The sequence below is a fragment of the Dunckerocampus dactyliophorus genome, chromosome 9 (assembly GCF_027744805.1).
Source record: "Dunckerocampus dactyliophorus isolate RoL2022-P2 chromosome 9, RoL_Ddac_1.1, whole genome shotgun sequence".
NCBI lineage: Eukaryota > Metazoa > Chordata > Actinopteri > Syngnathiformes > Syngnathidae > Dunckerocampus > Dunckerocampus dactyliophorus.
In genome coordinates, this window is record NC_072827.1 from 17,566,404 (window position 1) to 17,585,550 (window position 19,147).

The window sequence follows — 19,147 nt, forward strand, 5'->3', positions numbered from 1 at the left end:
ATTTTAACAAATGAATGTGCTCTCTTGAGACCATCTTGAGATGCAGAGGGAGGAAATGACAGTTAGTCCAACCACAATTAGTATCAATTATGTCTTAATTGTTCCTGAAAAAATAGCAATTAAATCATTGATTTATTATGACAACATATTAATTTATTTTTGCTCAGGATCAAAAAAAAAATGACACAAGAGACTTCCACCTGTCAGAATTTCAGTGGACACAGATGCACACCCATCTATCTACCCGTGTTCTATGCCGCTTATCCCCACAGATGCACACATACACAGCAAATATTTTCTTTTGTGGTGAAATTCTCCCACCTGAAGAAATGATCGTCTCCAACTGAGTGCCATTGATGAATGCCCTTTTAATGGTTTGGGTTTTAATGTCAGCCCAATAGATCCTCTCCTCATGGGCATCATAGTCCACCACTGTGACATCATCGATGTCTGGTACCGTCAGGGCTGTCATGACATTCATATAAGGGTTGTCCATGTCCACACCACGGATTTCAGACCGGCGCACGTACAGGAGGAACCTTTTCAAAGCTGGTTAAGATGATTAACAAATCAAACATTCAAGTTTATTGGCTTTGTATCGACCAACAGCATTTTCTGATGACGATAACCCAACTATATTCAGGTCAAGGAAAAATGTAAGTAAGACGTTACAGTTAATGCCAGTCAAAAGAAGAAATACAAAGTTATAAAAATTATAATTAATAACAAACTTCTTCTCATGGTTTGCAGTATATCCTACTCTACATTTCCGCTGTCATGAGAAAAAAGTATGACAAATGAAGAAATTTATGCTCACCAAAGCAGGATTGTTTGTCGGGTGAAAGCTTCATAAGGTTTGGACAGGTGCAGGATGCAGTGGAGTTGTAATTGATGAGACACAGATGCGAGCAGGGACCACGTCCATCATTCTCCTCACAAGGGTTCGAGGCTGATGGCAAGAAAGAAAAGCCAAAGCATGAAGAAAGTACACAAATGCAGGGAGAAATTTTGTGCCTTTGAGGTTGAGATGGCAAGCAAACAGCTATGCCTGAATGAATATAAACTGGACCTTGCAATATGACATTTAGAGGTCAGTCTGATGGCGTCGCTCAGAAAAAATGCTGACTTAAATGGCAAAAAAAAGGACGGAACAACAAAAAAGCCTTGGTGAAAATGTGCTGTGAAGTGCAAAAAGGAGATAAAGCATTTAATTTGAGAACCCTCTGAAAGTGTTCAGGAAAACCTATTTACTGTTACTCACTGTATTATTTTATACAGAATACAATATCATTTACGAGCAAAAAAAACAAACAAAAGAAAAATACATAAAATATATAATATGTGCCAACCATTGTACTGCTTAAAATTATTTTGAAAATATATAGAAATATATTTGTATATTCACTCATTTATTTTCTATGCCGCTTAATTCTCACTAGGATCGCGGAGGGTATGCTGGAGCCTATCTCAGCTGACTTTGGGGGACAGTACTACAGTGAATTGCAGCTATAAACAAATAAAAATATATTGCAAACACATTAAATAAGCAAGACAAATTGTGCTGAATATTTCCTTCAGGTCTTTGTAAAACTAAATAACTAAATAACAGTTATGTTCAAATCTATTTTTATCTCACAAAGAGGGTCATCTACACCAGGGGTCTTTCCAAGTAGGCATGCTTCCAAAGAATTTACAACCATGCATGCCAGAACCACCATCACATGAGAGAGAAACTTTCAGCTCTGATTTAAACCAGAAACCAACATGGTTGAAAAATTGATGTGCATTGACAATACCAAAGAGCACAAACTCAGTCATGCCCAACTACTGTAAACTCAAATTCAGTGGAACCTGCTTAAGTCAGTCCTGTTTATGTGTGTATGTAATCTTGCACAAACGGGGAAAAACAATGTCCACAAAGTGCCGTAAGTTCAAAAACCATTTATCATCGGCAATTGTCCCTATGTCTCTGGCGAAAGTGGCAATTAAATGTACAAGCAATGGTTTCGGTTATGTCGACAACTGCTAATGTCGACGTGAGTCAGCCAGTCTAAGGCGCGCCGACGAGAGCTGCAACGGTTCATCAATTAAATCGATGAAATTTATTAGAAAAAGCTTCTATGATTCGTTTAATGGGTGTCACTAATGAAAATGGATAAAATCCGGACCAGTGGGCCACATCCAGCTTTTCATTTGGCCCCCAAATGATGTAAACCATGCTTGCTGTTTACAAAATGTGCTCTTTTATGCAGTACTTCCTCCGCTCTGCAGGGGTATATTATGAGTATATTAACACAGACAAAGGGTAAAAAATACACAGACTTTTTTTCTTTTCTTTTTTACAATATCGTTTGGACTGCCGAGAAAAATTCTGACCCTTGAACAAATGTATTTGAGGACCCCTGCCTGCATTTTATAAGATTACACAATTAAATGAACAAAATAAGTGATAGATTACTCAATTACTAAAATAACTGATAGCTGCAGCCCTAGCGTTGATACAAACAAAATTCCACTCCATTTCAAATCAGATACTTACAGATGCATCTTCAGTGTGGTATGGAACACCTGAGCAGCATTTATCACTAGAAGACCCACAGCCCAGCCATTTGACTTTTCTAACTTTCATGCCCAAAGGACAGCCAAGTGGCTAAATTAGTTTTGAACTAATATGCAAATACTGTATATTCCAAGAATCGGTCATTATCTGTGAACCGCTAATCTGGCAGGTAATGGCTGGCTATTTTGCAGCAGCCTGTTCTGGCACTATTTCATTCTGGAAATGTACTTGAAAATGATGCCACATTTGCTGTATGAATTTACCACCCTCTGGTCCCTTCGGCATCACTCGGGCAAACTCTGTGTAACACTTCCTGTATTGAAGTCCAGCCATCAAACTAAAAGCATGTCAGTACCACATGCACGGTTAAGCCACTCATTTAGTCCACACTTTTCACTCAAAAAACTGACTCAGAGTAGCCCTTTCTCATTCGGGAAAAAATACTCTGACAGCCAGCCCACCTTAAAAGACCCCTATCAGCAGTGTAGTACATCAACGGTGACATTCAGCTCCACTTCGTCCTGTGAGCCCAGTTCTGGTCGATTTTCGGTGTTGAGGAAAGTTGTTCCAGCTTTTTGGTGGGGTCACTTTAGTAAAGCGTTCAAATATGCGTTCAAACGAGTAACACATTTGCATCACAAAACAGTATTCCCTGAAAAAGTCAGACCTCACAATCGATCACTTATTTTCTCTCCATTCGTATCACTGCAGGAAGCGACTTGGCCTGAGCCTGGTGTGGAGCTGGACCAGGTGAAGACTTTGCCTCGGTCTGGTATGGAGCTTGAGCCAGAGCCGATCCAACCTTTTGCCCTGAGTGGGGACGTAGCAGGTGCCAGAGGTTACCTGGCCTCGATCTGCAGCCAGAACCAGAACCAGAAGGAGCTATGCGGCTGGCACAGCTGACACTAGCTCCCCCCTCAAGGGACAGATCCCAAACCCCAGAGAAGCCAGATGGGTGGAGAAGGTGCCAGAGCAGGGTCTTGGAATCAGCGGACTGGGCAGTCCAACTGGGCAGTCTGGGCCTTAAGCTCCCGGAGGCCCTCCAAGAGACCTCCAGGTGCCTCATGGTGACGCCACATACGCTCATACTGAGCAGCCATTTTCCCCCAAAAATCTACGCGGGGGTCATTTTACACTGCTTCATTTTGTTAGAAATATATTTTTTAAAGTCATACTATGATGAGAAACAATGAAAACAACAGATAAAGTTGTATTTTTGTTATCGGTTGCGGGAAAAGTTATAATGTTACGAGACTAAAGTAAAAATATTAGTAGCAAATGAAGTCATAAAAACAAGGATAAAATGTACAAGAAAAAAGTTGAAACAGTTGGAAAATTTATGGAAAAAAAACAAACTAATGTTACAACAATAAAGTGAGAAAAAGTGAGAAAAACAGTCCCACTTTTACGCGAATAAACTCATAAAATCATAAGGAAAAATAATGTCATTTTAGTAGGATAGAGTTTAAATATTAAAGAAAAAAATTGCTTGTTTTTAAAAGTTGTAATCTGAGAAACAAACACTTTTTTGGAAACTTAAATTATTAATTAAATTATGGGAATAAAGTCATAATATAACAATAAAATTTATGAAGATTATTTAATAAAACAGTGGAAATATTTATAACATCCTTGTTTCAACACTTTAGTACATTCAAGATCAAAATAAGTCATCATTACTTCCAAAATAAATCTCACCAAAACTGACGTGTTTTTATTCAAAACATATCTCTCGTCATGATATTGCTGTGGCTTAATGTACAGTATGTGCAGCATTTAGCGTCAATAGCGTCATTAATCAGTTCCAGAAGGTCCGACTCAAACCGAAACCTATGCTAACCGAATCAATTTTTCCCATAAGAAATCACGCAAATCCAGTTAATCCGTTCCAGACATCCAAAAATGTTCACACAAAACACTTGCGACATTCCTTGGCCCCATTGTGGGTTGTTTTGCAGCCGTGATCAATAACAAAAGCAGAGACTTGCGGTAACTATGTTTGTTAGCAAAGAACTTCAAAGATGACATCATAGACGGGCGATGGAGCTGGGGGACAATGACCTCCGGTCAAGGGCAGACTTCCCATTGGGCAAGGCATTGCCAAGGGCTCCATGATTAGGAGGGGCCCCACACGATTTTTTTCCTTCGACTTAAAGTACATATTACTGTTTTAGTCTTAATTCATCACTGATTGATCGTTTTGACTGCTGCCCCTCCCTTCTCATGCAGTGGACTATTCCATGTTACTGCGTATGTGCAGATTGATTCCGGAAGATGGGAGCGAAACAAACATGTTGGCGCCAAAGGTGTCAACCTTTTTCACAGTCACAACAAATGTAGACACACGAGGACAGCAGCACCGCTACTGTCAGTGTCAGCTGCGGAGAATGCTTTGGAGATGAAGTAGAGAGTGATACTTTTAATCACTAACATGTACAGTAACTATTAAAGCAGTAAACGGTATTAAATGCTGCGTAATGTTCTTATCGATTACAGTAAAAGCATGGAGATGATTCACTTGTTCAGTAAGAATAATCCCCCAGGAGGATTTTAATGACTTTTATCTAGTTCTCAGGAAATAGGCGAATATTCTCATATTCACACTTGTTAGAAGATGATAAACATTAATATTTCAAGTCGTTTTTGTGGGGGTATATAAACACGGCTATGTAACTAGCAACTTAAGCTGACAAATAACTGTAACAGATTTCAGCGGCAGGAAAAAAGTGGCCTAGTTGTCACACTGCCGTGGACCCCCCAATGACTAAATACGTCTGTGCTCCCGGTTCAGGTTTCCATGAAAAAAGACACTGCTAAAAAGGGACGTTTTGTGATTAAAAATACATTTTACGACTCACACAGTTTATTCATAACACGACAAGATGTGCGCCATATTGTAAGCTAACCGGCAACTTAGAACAGCTTTATATTGTTATGGATCTGTGCATATAGCCATACTCTAATTCCCTCTCAGAATCATTTGGTAATTGGAAAAAAAATGTTTGTGGATACAAAATGTTCAAAACTCACACTAGAGCTCTATATTAATCCCATAGCAGAAAACGTGTGGGCACTTAATGACTCCAGGGCACATATGGATGATTAGGAAGTATGCAATTTAGACAGGTTTCTTTGTGGTTTTCTGTGCTGGCAAAATCAATCACTTATGAGTTATGCAAATCAAGGAAACAGGATTGTTGCATGCCTTCTAATCTGCAAATGATTGTTCTTCTACTCTTATAGTGAAGCACCCGCCGCTTTGTGTTTAAGAGCCTCCAGTGAAACGCCATTGAATGGTTTGTGAGACCAGCTGCGTATTGGTATTTTCATTCTTTGTCACATCACATCACATCCATCCCTCTCCTTCCTTTCACCAAAACGTTCAGGGTGCAGCGGAGCAGCACACAAACGCATGCACTCACACACGTACGCACGGCTTTTCCTTTTTTGAAAAAAAAAAAAAATGAAAGAATTCGGCATGCTCTTCTTGACAAACACAGTCCCATCTGATGACATTTATCTACAGTGAACAATGATTATAATGCCACTACTGGAAAGAAACAAGCTCATTAACTGGTGACACACTGAGAAAGCAAAGGAAGCATTAAATACACGTAAACCCGATTACCACTATGATAATATCCATTTTAGCATGGTGCATGCTTTGTGCTGAAATGATGCTGAGAGCATTACATTTGCAAACTTGGCAATGGTGAAAAATAATAGGATATATTACATTGTAAATTCTTAAAACCAAAATTCTATTTTAGTTTTATCAATGGATAAAACACATTAGAACGCAACCTACTGTATTCTCAGAAACATAATAAGTAAAATGGATTTTGTGGTCTTCAAAGTTGATTTGCATAACACATTACAGTAAATATAATTAATTGGCTTTTTTAATCTGAAGGGTGCATGTGTTTATGCATACTGTTTGTCAGTTGACGTCTGCTGGGATGGGAAGAAGGATATGTATGTGCCAGTGAAAAACAAACAAACCGGGGCGTACGCTAACCGAGGTTCCACAGTATATTGAACGACAAAATACACCAATATAGCATTTTTATGATGAGGTGATGTCTCTGCTGGAGTTCATCAGTGTGTTTATTTGCATCCTCCCCCAAGAACCTCCAACTCCATGGCTTCAGACCTCATTTTTCGTTTACGACCAATCTGCTCTCCCAAACTCTCCATGGTGACAGCCGGTACCACATGCATAATCCTCATTTAAATGGGGCTGCCCACACCATTTTTACACCTGTTAAAAATTGTGCAAGCAGTCAGAGTAGATCACTCGCAGCACACCCATGAAGAGTACTGGAAACTGTTTAGTTTGCTCACACAATTTAGAGCTATTTGGGATCTTAGTAGATCAGGGCCCTATACTGTACCTATTGGACACTCTTTTGTCACTTGTCTTCGCCGATAAACTAGATAAAACCTCTCACCTTGCGGCTGTCTACTGGGATGGAAGATCTGCAGGTCAAAAGGCTGAGCACTTGTCTTCTGGATAACGGTGACATTTTGCCCAGTCCACTTATTGGCTCTTGCTAAAGTGTTGGTTCTCCAGTCCGTCCAGTAGACATTTCCTCCAAAGAGAGAAACAGCAAAGGGATGCGACAGGTATTCATGGCCCTTGAGGATCTCAATGATGCCACTGCCATCATAGAGTGCCGAGAAAATTGCATCGGAGCTGTTAAAAAGATAGACACAAAGCTCCATAAGAAAGGTTAAAATGCTGTTGAAACGCATTGGAAGGGGTTGTTGATGGAGGCATTTCCGAGTCCAAGCTGTAATTCTAGGATCAACAAGCATCAAAAAGCCTTCTGTATGCATAACATTTGCTTATGGAGACGTGACTTTTCTCCACTATATATTTGGTATAGTTATGACAATGTTTAAGTAAAAAAAAAACTTAAAAGATGTAAATGGTATACCGTGCATCAGTCCAAATAATCCTCTTTTCCAGATGATCCAGAGTCAGTCCATTGGGCCAGGCTCCGATCTCCATATCTTTAAACACAATGTGTCGACCTTCTCCGCTCATTGATGCAGCCTCAATTCGGGGGAACGTAGCATCCCAGTCAGTCCAGAATAGAATGCTACAATTACAAAGCCCAAAGCAGACGTCTGTGTTAGTAGACAAACACAAGCAAGCAAAACTATAAATGTAAGAGTACCCAAACTTGTTCATTTTATTGTTCTCGCAAACAAACACAATGCTCTCTCGACTGACTGCCCACCCTGACAGATGCATCCACTGTCCCAAAACAGCACCAACGACCCCAGTACCACCTGCGACAGACCTTGAAACAGGAGACCATCTGTTTTATTATGACTTTTCAAAGCTCAATGAGGCCTGAAAATGAACACCATCGATGTGACCATTAACAGTATCTCGGGTCTGCATTGCAACCAAGCCAACACAGATTTTGCTTTGCTTCACAAAGTCAACTTGAACAAAAGACATATTGGGCCATCGAGCGTAAAAGACCGAGTGATGCAAACAAAACTGTCAGGAAGAAACATCCATGTTCAGCTCAATAGCCTTATTCACTTGATAAGGTGTCCCTGATCAATAACCTCTACTTTGAGTGGATTTAAGTAATTGTATTAGAATTATATCTTGGGAACAGACAGGCACAGACAACACCCATTCATTTAATTTCTCTAGATGGCCATAAAATGTAGCCATCCTCCTAAATGTGTTAAGAGTACCACAGAGCAGAGAGCAGATTACTCAAGTCTTAAGAGTGCTAAATTGATTTTAGGAACGTCTGGGTTTGGCTTTAATCTGAAAAAGTCTTGCTTCAATATACAGTTAGTGTGAAATCTCTGTGGTGCATTAATCAGGGATAAGCTTCCAGTTCAAGAGGGCATCATAATCCAAAAGTTGACTGTTTATGCCATCAAAATTAATCAATGAGATAACTCAGCCAATTGGCAATCATTGATAAACAACATGCTGATATTATTTATGCTTGTTCAGCAAGTGTGTGTTGGATTTCCATGAGCAAAGGTGCTGACTCCAGCGAAACTGAAACATATACACACAACATATTGTTCCATTCTTTTTAGGGTCACTGCTTTCAACTGCCAACACATTTTTTAAATAAACATTTAGTGTTCTGCTATATCAACACAGGGATTTCAAGGACTGTGAACAACTGCATGTCCATAGGTACAGTATGACTTGTCAAGTCATTTTATTGATTTGTTGTTCCACGTGGTCATGTGCAAGCTACAGTGAAATAAGATGGACGGTCGGTTTCAGACCTGCCAACATGTACGCACTTTTCATACACGACACACATTTTGACCCTTCAATACGTTTGTACGCTTCGCTTGACTGTTCGCTGACTGCTAAGGCTATTATTTCTAGTGCTGTCAAAAGATTTTTAAAAATTGAGAAATTAATTATGATCTATATTTTATCTCACCTAAAAAATGCTTAGAAAAGCCCTCACTTTGAGGTATTTTCTTTTAAATTATTACATTATTGTGGAAGATCAAAAGACTGATATATAACAAAAAAGTGGCTTTATAAAGTACAGTACTTTATTGTTCGTCTTCCACTATGTTTATTGGCCTGCAGTTCATTGCAACCCACTTGGCAAGAACATTCATCAGCTGCTAATATCTGCTAAAATCTTCACTGCTAACGTCAGCTGTAGCTGCACTCGTGACTGGGTGCTTTGCATTGATGTGGTTGGCTAAACCTGAGATGATTCAGTGGTAAACAAACTGCGTCCTACAAGGAAGACCTATTACTCTACCTTTATCAAATGTGCCGTCGGAAATGTAAATATCCTTTGGACGGACAAAGGATAGTAGCTAGCCGGCTGTGTTCTGGCTAAAGGTAAATGTGCCAGTAATGTAGTTCGGTCAGCGTAACAATGTTAATAATAATAACAATGTAGCTGTAGCTTGGTTATATGCACGTCATATTATATGTTGGCACGTTTTGGAGGCTTTTTCAGAAGGCTTTAAACGCGGTTCCCATTCGTGCAGTAATGAGCTTTCTCTTTTGATCTGTTTTTATATCTTTACAACGTACAGCAAAGAGAAAGACATATGAGTTCATATCTCAAGTAAGGATTGTGCATGATGGGCATTTTTTTTTTTAAAGTGCAGTTTTCCTTTAACAAATTTATGGTTCAAATGTCACTGTTTCACACAGTTTTTCAAAAATATATTAATTAATAAAGCATGCTTTTTGTGGTTGAAGACCTATCATTCGTCAAAAATATGCATATTGAAGAAAAAAAAATTGCCTAAATTAACCATTTTCAAGCATAAAATGGCTAAATGAACTAAAATACACATATAAGGCATTCAGAAGACACATTCAAAGACACTATGAATGATATGTAGGATCACACAAAGACACACAGAGACACACAAAAGCCAGACCTAATCACCGGAACAACAGGCATTTATTGCAGGTTTGACGTACAATATCTCAGAACAGGCACAATAATCACTACTAAAAATATGTAATAAAAAGGCTACTGTTGCTGCAGTAACCTACGACAAGCTAAAACTCAACTCTGAGGCCCCGATGTCAATCCCTGTTCGCCCGCCACTCAACTCCCCTAGGGAACACATTTATAGCAACACACATGAGCATGAGTCTCATTTGCATCTTAAATGTCTTATTTACTCCCATTATGTCTACTATATTAGGCAATAGGAGTGTAAAGGTGACTATACAGGTGTTATTTCATGTCTAGAGGGCTCTAATAATGTTAAAAGCCGTAATTAGAAAGTTGCAAACAGGTTTTCTATGCTCTAACTACCAAAATTGATACATCATTTCTACTGTATTTATAAATAAGAAATCCTTCTTTGGGGAAATTCACTTATCACGTTTGGGTTTGGAACCAATTAACCACTATAATCAAGGGAGTACTGTAATGAGATATTCAGTGTACAGTGACGTGTACATTGCCTTTAAAATCAGTGCACACTTACATGAATCCCAGGAAACATTGTGAATGCTTCTTAATCACCCATGTGTGTCAGGAGCATGGGATGAAATCAACACCCGTCAGTCAATAACTTTGCGTTCTGTGGTTAACTAAAGTTTAAAAACATGCTGATGTCACACAGTTTTTATGACACCAGCCAAAAACCTCAGTTGCTATAAAACCAGGGTTGTCCAAATTGCTGCCCAGGGGCTAGTTGCAGCTCATGGCTGTTTTTTCTATTGGCCCGCTGCACATTGTGCAAATTAAAATAAACCCCCCAAAAAGTTGCTGGGGGATAATTCAAGGTTTCTTCAAAGTTGGCAGGTCTGGGACTTCAAAAAATGAGGCTGTCAACAATATTCTTCAATTTGCCATTTGTTTGAAAATATCAAAGAGAAGCCCAGGCTGCATGTTGTAAGAATTAGCTTTTTTATAACAAATGAAATTAACCGTCAATCATATTCTGTCTAATGAATGCTTCTGACAGCTCAGGGCCTAAATTACAATGGGTGTTTATCTGCTTGTAAATAGAGAAGCAGCTGAATGTGTTGTATGTGCAGGCCACCCTCATTCATGGAAGATAGCGACTGTAAGGAAATGTCACACAGTCTATTAATGCGTAAATTTAAGACTTGTTGTATTTGAACTTCATGCAGTATCTTTCAGCAGTAGCTACTCGTAGCTACTTTCACGACCGCTATTCCACAGCCAATTTCTTTTTTTAAACATTATCAAATGGGAGGCAAAAGTGACAAACCATAAAGATTAGATTAGCAGTAACAAACTTCCACATTCATACACCATGTACTGGAGGTGCCAAACTGAGAAATATGAAGCAATTATTCTAATTGCGCAGCACTTCATGAGGATTTACATACCCTTGCCCTGGGTCCAGAGCAATGGCTCGTGGATGCTCCATGCCCCCTGCAATCAGTGTGGTTCGCATATCTCCATTCAGTTTGGCAACCTCGATCTGGTCCAGATTGCTGTCAATCCAGTACAGTTTTCCTGCAATCCAGTCCACAGCAAGACCTTCTGGGGTGGCCAAGCCATGTTGAATGACAACCTCAATTCCAGTCACCCCTGTGACAACAATGAGCATACAATAGTTATGTTTTTATTACTTATGTTGCAAGGTATATGTCCCAATACTTTTCAGCCCCTGAAATGAATGCATTACAGATAAAATGGCTGCTATTTGTGAATGATGTAAAATTTTAGGAATCTAAAGCTTTCAGATTCAAGTTTTTGAAGTGTTTTTTAATTCTCGCAAAGGAAAACTAGTGTAGACAGGACAAAATGAACTGTTATCACCCACAAGAGTATCTTTCGGTGGTACATCACATCAGTCATTATGTGCATACACAGTGTCCTCATATGTTGGCCTACCGCCTGTCTCGGAGAGCCTTCCCCTGTAGATCTTATCTTCCACCACATCTGTCCAGTAAAGGAGGCTGCGATTAAAGTGGAAATCCAGTGCAATGGTGTTCCTCAGCCCCGGCACGAGCAGGTTGTAGTCCCTCTTGTGAAGGTCTATTCGTCTTATCTCATGGCGAATTGAGAAAATGATGAAAGCCTCAAAGGGATCTGAACAGGGGAGGTGATGGGGAAAAAAAGAAGCTTGTTTATTTAGAGTGTGACACCAGTGGGGTTTAGGGATGTGATGCCTAACCTGTTAATTGATGGCGTGTGATATTGAGTCTGGGATTTTATCAAAAAGCCTTTGGCACAGGATGGCAAGATGTAATCTCCTTTAAATGGAGTTCTAGTAGGGACAAAACAAAAATCCACTGCATATTTGATTACCTCTGCCAAGTGGAACAAGCGAAAGGCAAGAGGCTATGTTTTGATCGGTTGCTGGTTAGTAAGTTAAGTTTTCATAATTAAACACGAGAAAATCGATTTTCATGAGACTTTGTAGAGGGGTGGCACGTGGGCCAAAAAAATACCCATAAACTTTTGTTGCAGAGCTTGAAAAAGGTCCAGGTTGAGAAATGCTTTTCAAGGTTACAGACCATTTGCATATTGTAGCAGGTCAGAGACCCACTGGATGTGGCAGATAGAGCTGCAGTAAACAATGGAGTGGAACAGTGTCGCCTGGCACTTCGGGATTCATGATTAATAATGAATCATTATTTTAAGCCTGACATGCAGGCTAGCTTGGCGTACTATTGCAGATTGCATTGTTGTTTTGTTATGTTGTATTTGTTATGCTGTATGTTGTTGGATTTGGATGAAATTGTTAGGAATTGTCGCGAATGGGATATGGAAGGGCTGATTACATTTTGGGAGTGATCCAGATCACCGTCTGCATCCGGGCATTTTTTTAAACGACTCTTTAACGTTGCGAGATAGGACCATTTTCGGCATTTGCGCATATAACTTCACAAAAAACGGTCAAAGCACATGGAAAAGAAAATACAGGACACGTTTTCAACAGGTTTGACAAAATATCAAAGACTGATCAAAAAAAGAGTAGGATTATTATTTTTGTGTGAATCTCAATATGGGGGGAACTATGGCGCTTGGCGGAGGTCTGCGCTCTCCGAGTGCTTCTCCAGTAAAATTTGTGACAAAAAAAAAACCTTACCGTGCCAAAGTCTTGTATATTGTTTTTGGTAACATTTAGTTTTGTGTTTAGAAAAATGAATCAAAATTAGGGTTGCTATGTTTTCATTGTGCCACACCGTGGCCAAATGGTTAGCATTTTGGGATTGGCTCCAGCATACCTTCGCAACCCCAAGGAGGATAAGTGGCATAGAAAATGAATGGATGGATGTTTTCATTGTCATGTAAACACGTAAAGGAGCTTGCTCATTTCCAAAAAATAATTTGAAACCCATTTAACAATTGCAATGCTTTAATAGGGTGTCAAGTATTGTAGTTCAATTGTTCTTATTGTATTTCTTGAATGAAAGAATATAAAACAAGCCACAAAAACATTGCTATCAGGCTTTAAAGGGGACCTATTATACTAATTTTCGGGACTTTGTCTTGAGTTCTGGATTCCTATAGAGCAGCTACACACGATAACCGGCACAAAAACCTTTCCAGATCTTCCAGACTCTGCACCTCTTCCTTCCCAAATGCTCTGTGTAATTTGCTCCATCCCCGGCCCTCCACCAGTTACGCCTCCCGCCGAGACCACTCCGCTGTGATTGGTCACACTCTCAAGTGCTCCCGAGGACTTCCGGACAGCTGCCGAACCCCTTTTGTCCGACACACAGTTAGGACACTGATGAATTCTTACTTACAGCTTGCTCTCCTGAGTCTTCAAAACGACCAAGTAACATTGGAAAGCCGTCAGCATCCAGCAACAGTTTGGTGAATAGTCCAGCTTCGTATTGGCCCATGTTCACAAAACAGTCCCGTGTGAAATGCCGTTGACAGATGAGCATATTTTTCTCTTGCTAGCCGGGAATCAGCAACTCCAACCACTTCTGCCTAATGCTTGCCTCTTTAGGTACACCCGAACAAACATTTCCTGGGATCCATACATGCTAACAATGAACAGAGCAGAGCGAAGCAGAGCGGGGGGAGGGCAGGCCTACAGCATTTGCCTGGGCATGCCCATATAAGGAAGTTTGGGTTGCATTGACCTCAATGGAACTCAGCGTGCAGAGCCGTCCATAACTGCTCTCAGGTCTTACTTCCAAATTTGCAAACCTCATTATCTGACACGTTGGCATCGTTTAAGATGAAAATATAACATTGTAACAACATTTATCGGTCAGAAAAGAGGAAAAACATAATAAAGTCCCCTTTAAACCTTAAAATTGCTATGGAAAGCCTGATGTGACGAAGGCTGCCCCTGGCCAAATTGTAGCCCCGAGCAAAATTTGACCACCTCTGATTACAAAATAACTGCATCACAAACAGGGGCATCATCAGGAATTCTAGGCCCCATGGAAAAAAAAAATCACATTGCCCCCCCTGAGAACATGCAAACTCCACACAGAGATGCCCAACGGAGATTTAAACCCAGGTCTTCCCGATTTCCTGACTGTGACTGTGTGGCCAACATGCTAACCACTAGACGACTGTGCGGCCATAACTGACACATTAAAAGTTATTTTTATACTATCTGACTTGAACCTGAATTTAGTTCGATGCATGTTTTGGAGTAATACCTTGGAAAGAATAAGTTATTTTGAGTACAAAGTAATAAATTAACAGAATCTGGGTCTGGGATCAACCTATGTCCTCTGCCTTAAAAGGTAGAAGCTGTACCATTACACCATCAGGAAAGAAGAAGCTGACTTTGTGCTTTGTTTAATGAGACACATTTTTATGCTTCAAGTAACTTCTCCTCATACAGTATATGCTAAGACCTCACACACACATACACACGCACGCACAAACACACACACAAACACACATTACTTCCTTAAAAAAGATGGGACCTACAGCATACTTTCTTTACATTAGTCTTCTGTAACTGTGCAGTAAATCCTTCTTTAGGGAATCTAAAATGACAACAATGCAACTGAATTGGCACCCTTGCTTCAATGACACATTTCCCTCCCAAAGAGAAAACATCTGCATTTGCAGATTTTTAATAAGAAATCTTTTTATTACTCGGATGTGCAAAGACAAATGAGGTGGGGATATTTTCTTGGGACACCACAAAGGATCCAATAACACGTCTTTCTCTGGATTAAATAGGTTTTTTTTGCATGCAAAGTATGATTTATGATGAAGCTTGTCAGTTCTGATCTGCTTCCAGAGGGAGAATGTTTGTGTTCTCGTTCACGTTAATGTGTGATTAGAGCTGAGGCTGCCATCAGTCTTGAAATGAAATGCAGAAGCAAGTAATCAAAACAAGGTCCATTCATCTGAATATGACAAGCCAATGGTGTGTGCATAGCTGGTGTATTTTAAGTGGTTACAGAGCAGTCTCATAAAAACTAGGTTATTCAATAACAATATAGGGAATTCTGAGCCAACACTCAGAAACCATCTTTGTTTGTAAAGGATTAGGCTTAAGGAGTTTGTCAAAGGGGATGAAAGCGGTAGTTATTGAGTGCGTACCTCTATCATCAGGCAGACAGAACATACAGGACTCATTGCTCAGATGTTTTCCTGACGACCTTTTTACCTGCATATTTATTGTAAACATTTACTTTATTGTGACAACCACTGCTAAAAGCTAAGATTTGAGTCTCTTCCCTGCGTACAAAACAGTGGGCAAGTGGAGATTAAAACATGAATTTACCTCTGACTGTTTTACTTTGTGTTTTATATCCAGACCAACCAACATGGAAGACATTTTATGAGTATTCCTCCCCCCCGGCCACCTTGAAAAAAAATCAAATGATGTGGGGGTTTGATTTAAATTCATTTGTTACATTTCTTATTTACATTTTGCAAAAACAAAGATTTGCGTGATTATGAGTTATTAAAATCAACATAATTTTCTCTCCTTACATTATGCCATCTCTTTTTGGTTTTTTTTGTCAAATTTGATTTCTAAAATGTGCTACGGGCCGTTAACAAATAAGCCACCAGCCTCACTTTGATACCCAAGGTTTGAGTGTGTGATGTGACGACAACTATGTGAGCAACCACAACGTCCTTTGTCAACTATTTAGCCTGTTAGCTAGTGCACGTTGCTAATGAATTTACATTTTGAATTACATTTGTAATTAATTAAATTTTTATAAACACAACTCGTTCACTACCGGCCAGAATATTGTGTTCTATGGCTATGTAAACATGGACCCTACCTACATGTATTAAAGTTTCCAAAGTTCCCAACCCTGCAGTCAGCAACAAACCCACCACAGCAAAGATTCCAGCCTAAAATGAAGTTCTATGTCAGATAGTGAGCCAAAGGATCAAATGAAACTGCAGCATGACCATATATCAGCATAACACAACCTATGGAATCATTTGCTACCTGTGCTGTGGCAGCTGTCTCCATCAGGGTCAAGCCTCCATCCTGGATAGCAGGAACACTTTACTGTGGTCTTGTATTGCTCACACACTTGACTGCACTTCAGGTGGCGGCTGCAGTAGTCCATCACCTCACATGTCTTGTTGCTGGAGTCCAGGTGAAGTCCAGGGGGGCAGGAACAAACAACCCCCTTTCCCGGTGCCACAGTACACATGTGGCTACAGCCCCCTCGGGCTACGAGACACATGTCTGAAAAAAAAAAAAAAAAGAGAGGCAAAGCTGTGTCAGAAACAGGACACTGACAGAGGCAGTACAATTTAAAGGTCAACGTTAAATACAGCGCGAAAGAAGTGTGGTTAGTACGTCTGTTTGAATGTTCTCCCTGTGTTTGTGTGGGTTTTCTCCTGGTATTTCAGTGCAAGTCGGAACTCACATCTAAATTAACACTTAAGTCACGCACACTCTACACAGAATTACAGTAATAAAAACACTAAACACAAGAATTCAATTAACAGTAGCCTCATAAAAAAAGAGAAAACAACACTATACCGCTTAGTTATTACTGTCACATTGATAGGAGCAGATACTTTAACATGCTCAAGGATACGATAAGGACCTGGCATTTATGTGTAGTCCTGACTGTATATGTGTGTGTGTGTGTGTGTGTGTGTGTGTGTGGAAGGAGGACACATGCTTGCAGAGAGGACAGTTGAGTTTGCTGATGTTGTTTTGCTGTGGTTGCAGCCAACAGTAGCCTGTTTTGTTTTTGCAATTAAGAGATTGTTGATCGACCATTTCCTCGTCATCCTTAAAATGTCGGGGTAGATACCATCACGTTACCATTTTTTATCATTAATGATGCTAGTGATAATCGAGTGTTGAGAGTAGCATAGCTCCATATAAAGTGCAGGGGTTGGCAACCTTTACCCTCAAAAGAGCCATTTTGCCTCTTCTTCCAGTAAAGAAGAATAGTCTGGAGCTGTAAAACATTACACAATTTATAAATTTTTAAAACGTGTCGTCTTTTTTTACATTTTACCTGTTACAATAACAGATTTCAACTAACAGAAGTGCAGAGTGCCTGTGTAGGCCTACTTTGAAATGATTTAAACACTGAACTGTGTTGGCTTTTTTGAGTCATTCCTGTATTTGCGTAAAATTAAAACAAGATGGAGCCAAATTTAACATAAAATGCCCATCAAAGTCCACTTATCAGTATATCTGCCTGCTCAATATCCTTTACATCGCTTGACTCGTCACAGGCGTCACAGAATGTGCTTGCGCTAGTGTTGAGATTTGTTGTCATTCTGTGGGCCCTACCCTTGACTGTCTTTGCACAGAGAGGCATTTCTTTTTTGGAATCATTTTGTGTTTAGTTTTTTTAATTTGGAGAATAGATGCTCTGATATTTTTATGAATGATTTGCTGTATTCTCCATCTGTGAAAGGCTTCCCCCTCCTCACGATCTCATGTGCAGCCACAGCGCTATCAGCTGTAGTTCAGTTTGTAATGTTCATCTATTTCTTGAAAGTATGATTTATCTCCTCAATCTTCCAATTGTACTTTTTAAATCCCTTTCTTACACCCATCTGCAGTGGGGTACTTCTCAAAAAAAGTGTTGACGGACCAAAATTACGTTTTTAATTAGGGATGCACTTCTTTTTTTCGAGCCGAGACCAATAACTTCCTTTTTATCAAGATAGATATTAGTAACTGATAACTTTGTATAGCTATTATCTTTTAAATTTAGATTTAACTGTAGTTTGTGCACACCTGGAAGTAAGAATGACTCAAACATTTAAAAAATTGCAGCAGCTCAGAAGTACAAACCGTGGCTCCACTAGCTGACAAAAAACGTAATTTCCATGATGAAATCACAGAACGCTTCTGGCAAACTTTATTGCACTTTTCAAACGCTGCAGCAATAGAAACAAGCCCCGGGCTCCTGTGCATCGTAGCGATGCTGGCGTTTCAGATGGCTGATAAGGTTTGATGTGTTGTTTTTTTTTTCCTCATCGCTGAATGTTTGCAGAGCATTTGGCGAAATCTCTTCATCTGAAACAGTGAGAAGTCCCACACAATCGGCGCCATGTTTGTTTACAAGTGAACTCAGGTGAAGTTACGACAGGCTGTTTGCGGCACGTCACAGAAAAGGAGTGCATCACTTGCTCACAGTAAACTACCTTCAACACAGTCCGGGTAATCTTGGCTTATTAGTGTTTTTTATCGGTTATCGTGGTATTTTTCATGTTATTACATTTATTTGTATGACGTCAGAATTCCTCATATTGGCCCAATAATTATCAGCCCAGTATTGCAACAAGACATCATCGGTAGGGTAAGACTAACCTGTCTCACGACGGTCTAATCCCAGCTCACATTCCCTATTAGTTATCATATTATTAGCAATTATCTGTCCAATAATTATCGTTCACCCCTATTTTAAATTATTTTTAATCATGTGAGAGCATTAAAATGTCGTAACACAGAACGCCGTAAACCGAGGACCACCTTCAATTTGTTTAAAATGTGTTTTCCAGTCCAACACACCTACACAGAATACATACACAAATGAAAAAGAGAAAGGTCTTTTAAATTCAAACCCAAATACTGGCCATTGCTTTGGAAAATCACTGATCTCACTGCCTCAGTAGTGCGGAAATTGAGTGTAGTCTGTGGTCACAATAGCTAATGGTGGGCGTGAGACTTTGTCAGCTG

The 19,147-nt window shown here is 39.7% G+C and overlaps 1 protein-coding gene across 12 annotated transcripts in view; it reads right to left on the reverse strand.

Moving 5' to 3' along the window:
• lrp1bb (low density lipoprotein receptor-related protein 1Bb) overlaps window positions 1–19,147 on the reverse strand; it is a 339,637-nt gene that overhangs the window by 120,763 nt on the left and 199,727 nt on the right. For 11 of the 12 annotated variants that reach the window (XM_054788302.1, XM_054788296.1, XM_054788299.1 and 8 more), the window contains 7 exons: window positions 16,433–16,678; window positions 11,923–12,120; window positions 11,412–11,616; window positions 7,501–7,665; window positions 7,012–7,256; window positions 818–949; window positions 322–549 (listed from right to left, as the gene is read on the reverse strand). In XM_054788302.1, coding sequence (XP_054644277.1) covers window positions 322–549; window positions 818–949; window positions 7,012–7,256; window positions 7,501–7,665; window positions 11,412–11,616; window positions 11,923–12,120; window positions 16,433–16,678 — 1,419 coding nt within the window. The remainder of the gene's footprint in view (window positions 1–321; window positions 550–817; window positions 950–7,011; window positions 7,257–7,500; window positions 7,666–11,411; window positions 11,617–11,922; window positions 12,121–16,432; window positions 16,679–19,147) is intronic. The other variant, XM_054788300.1, reaches the window with a different exon arrangement.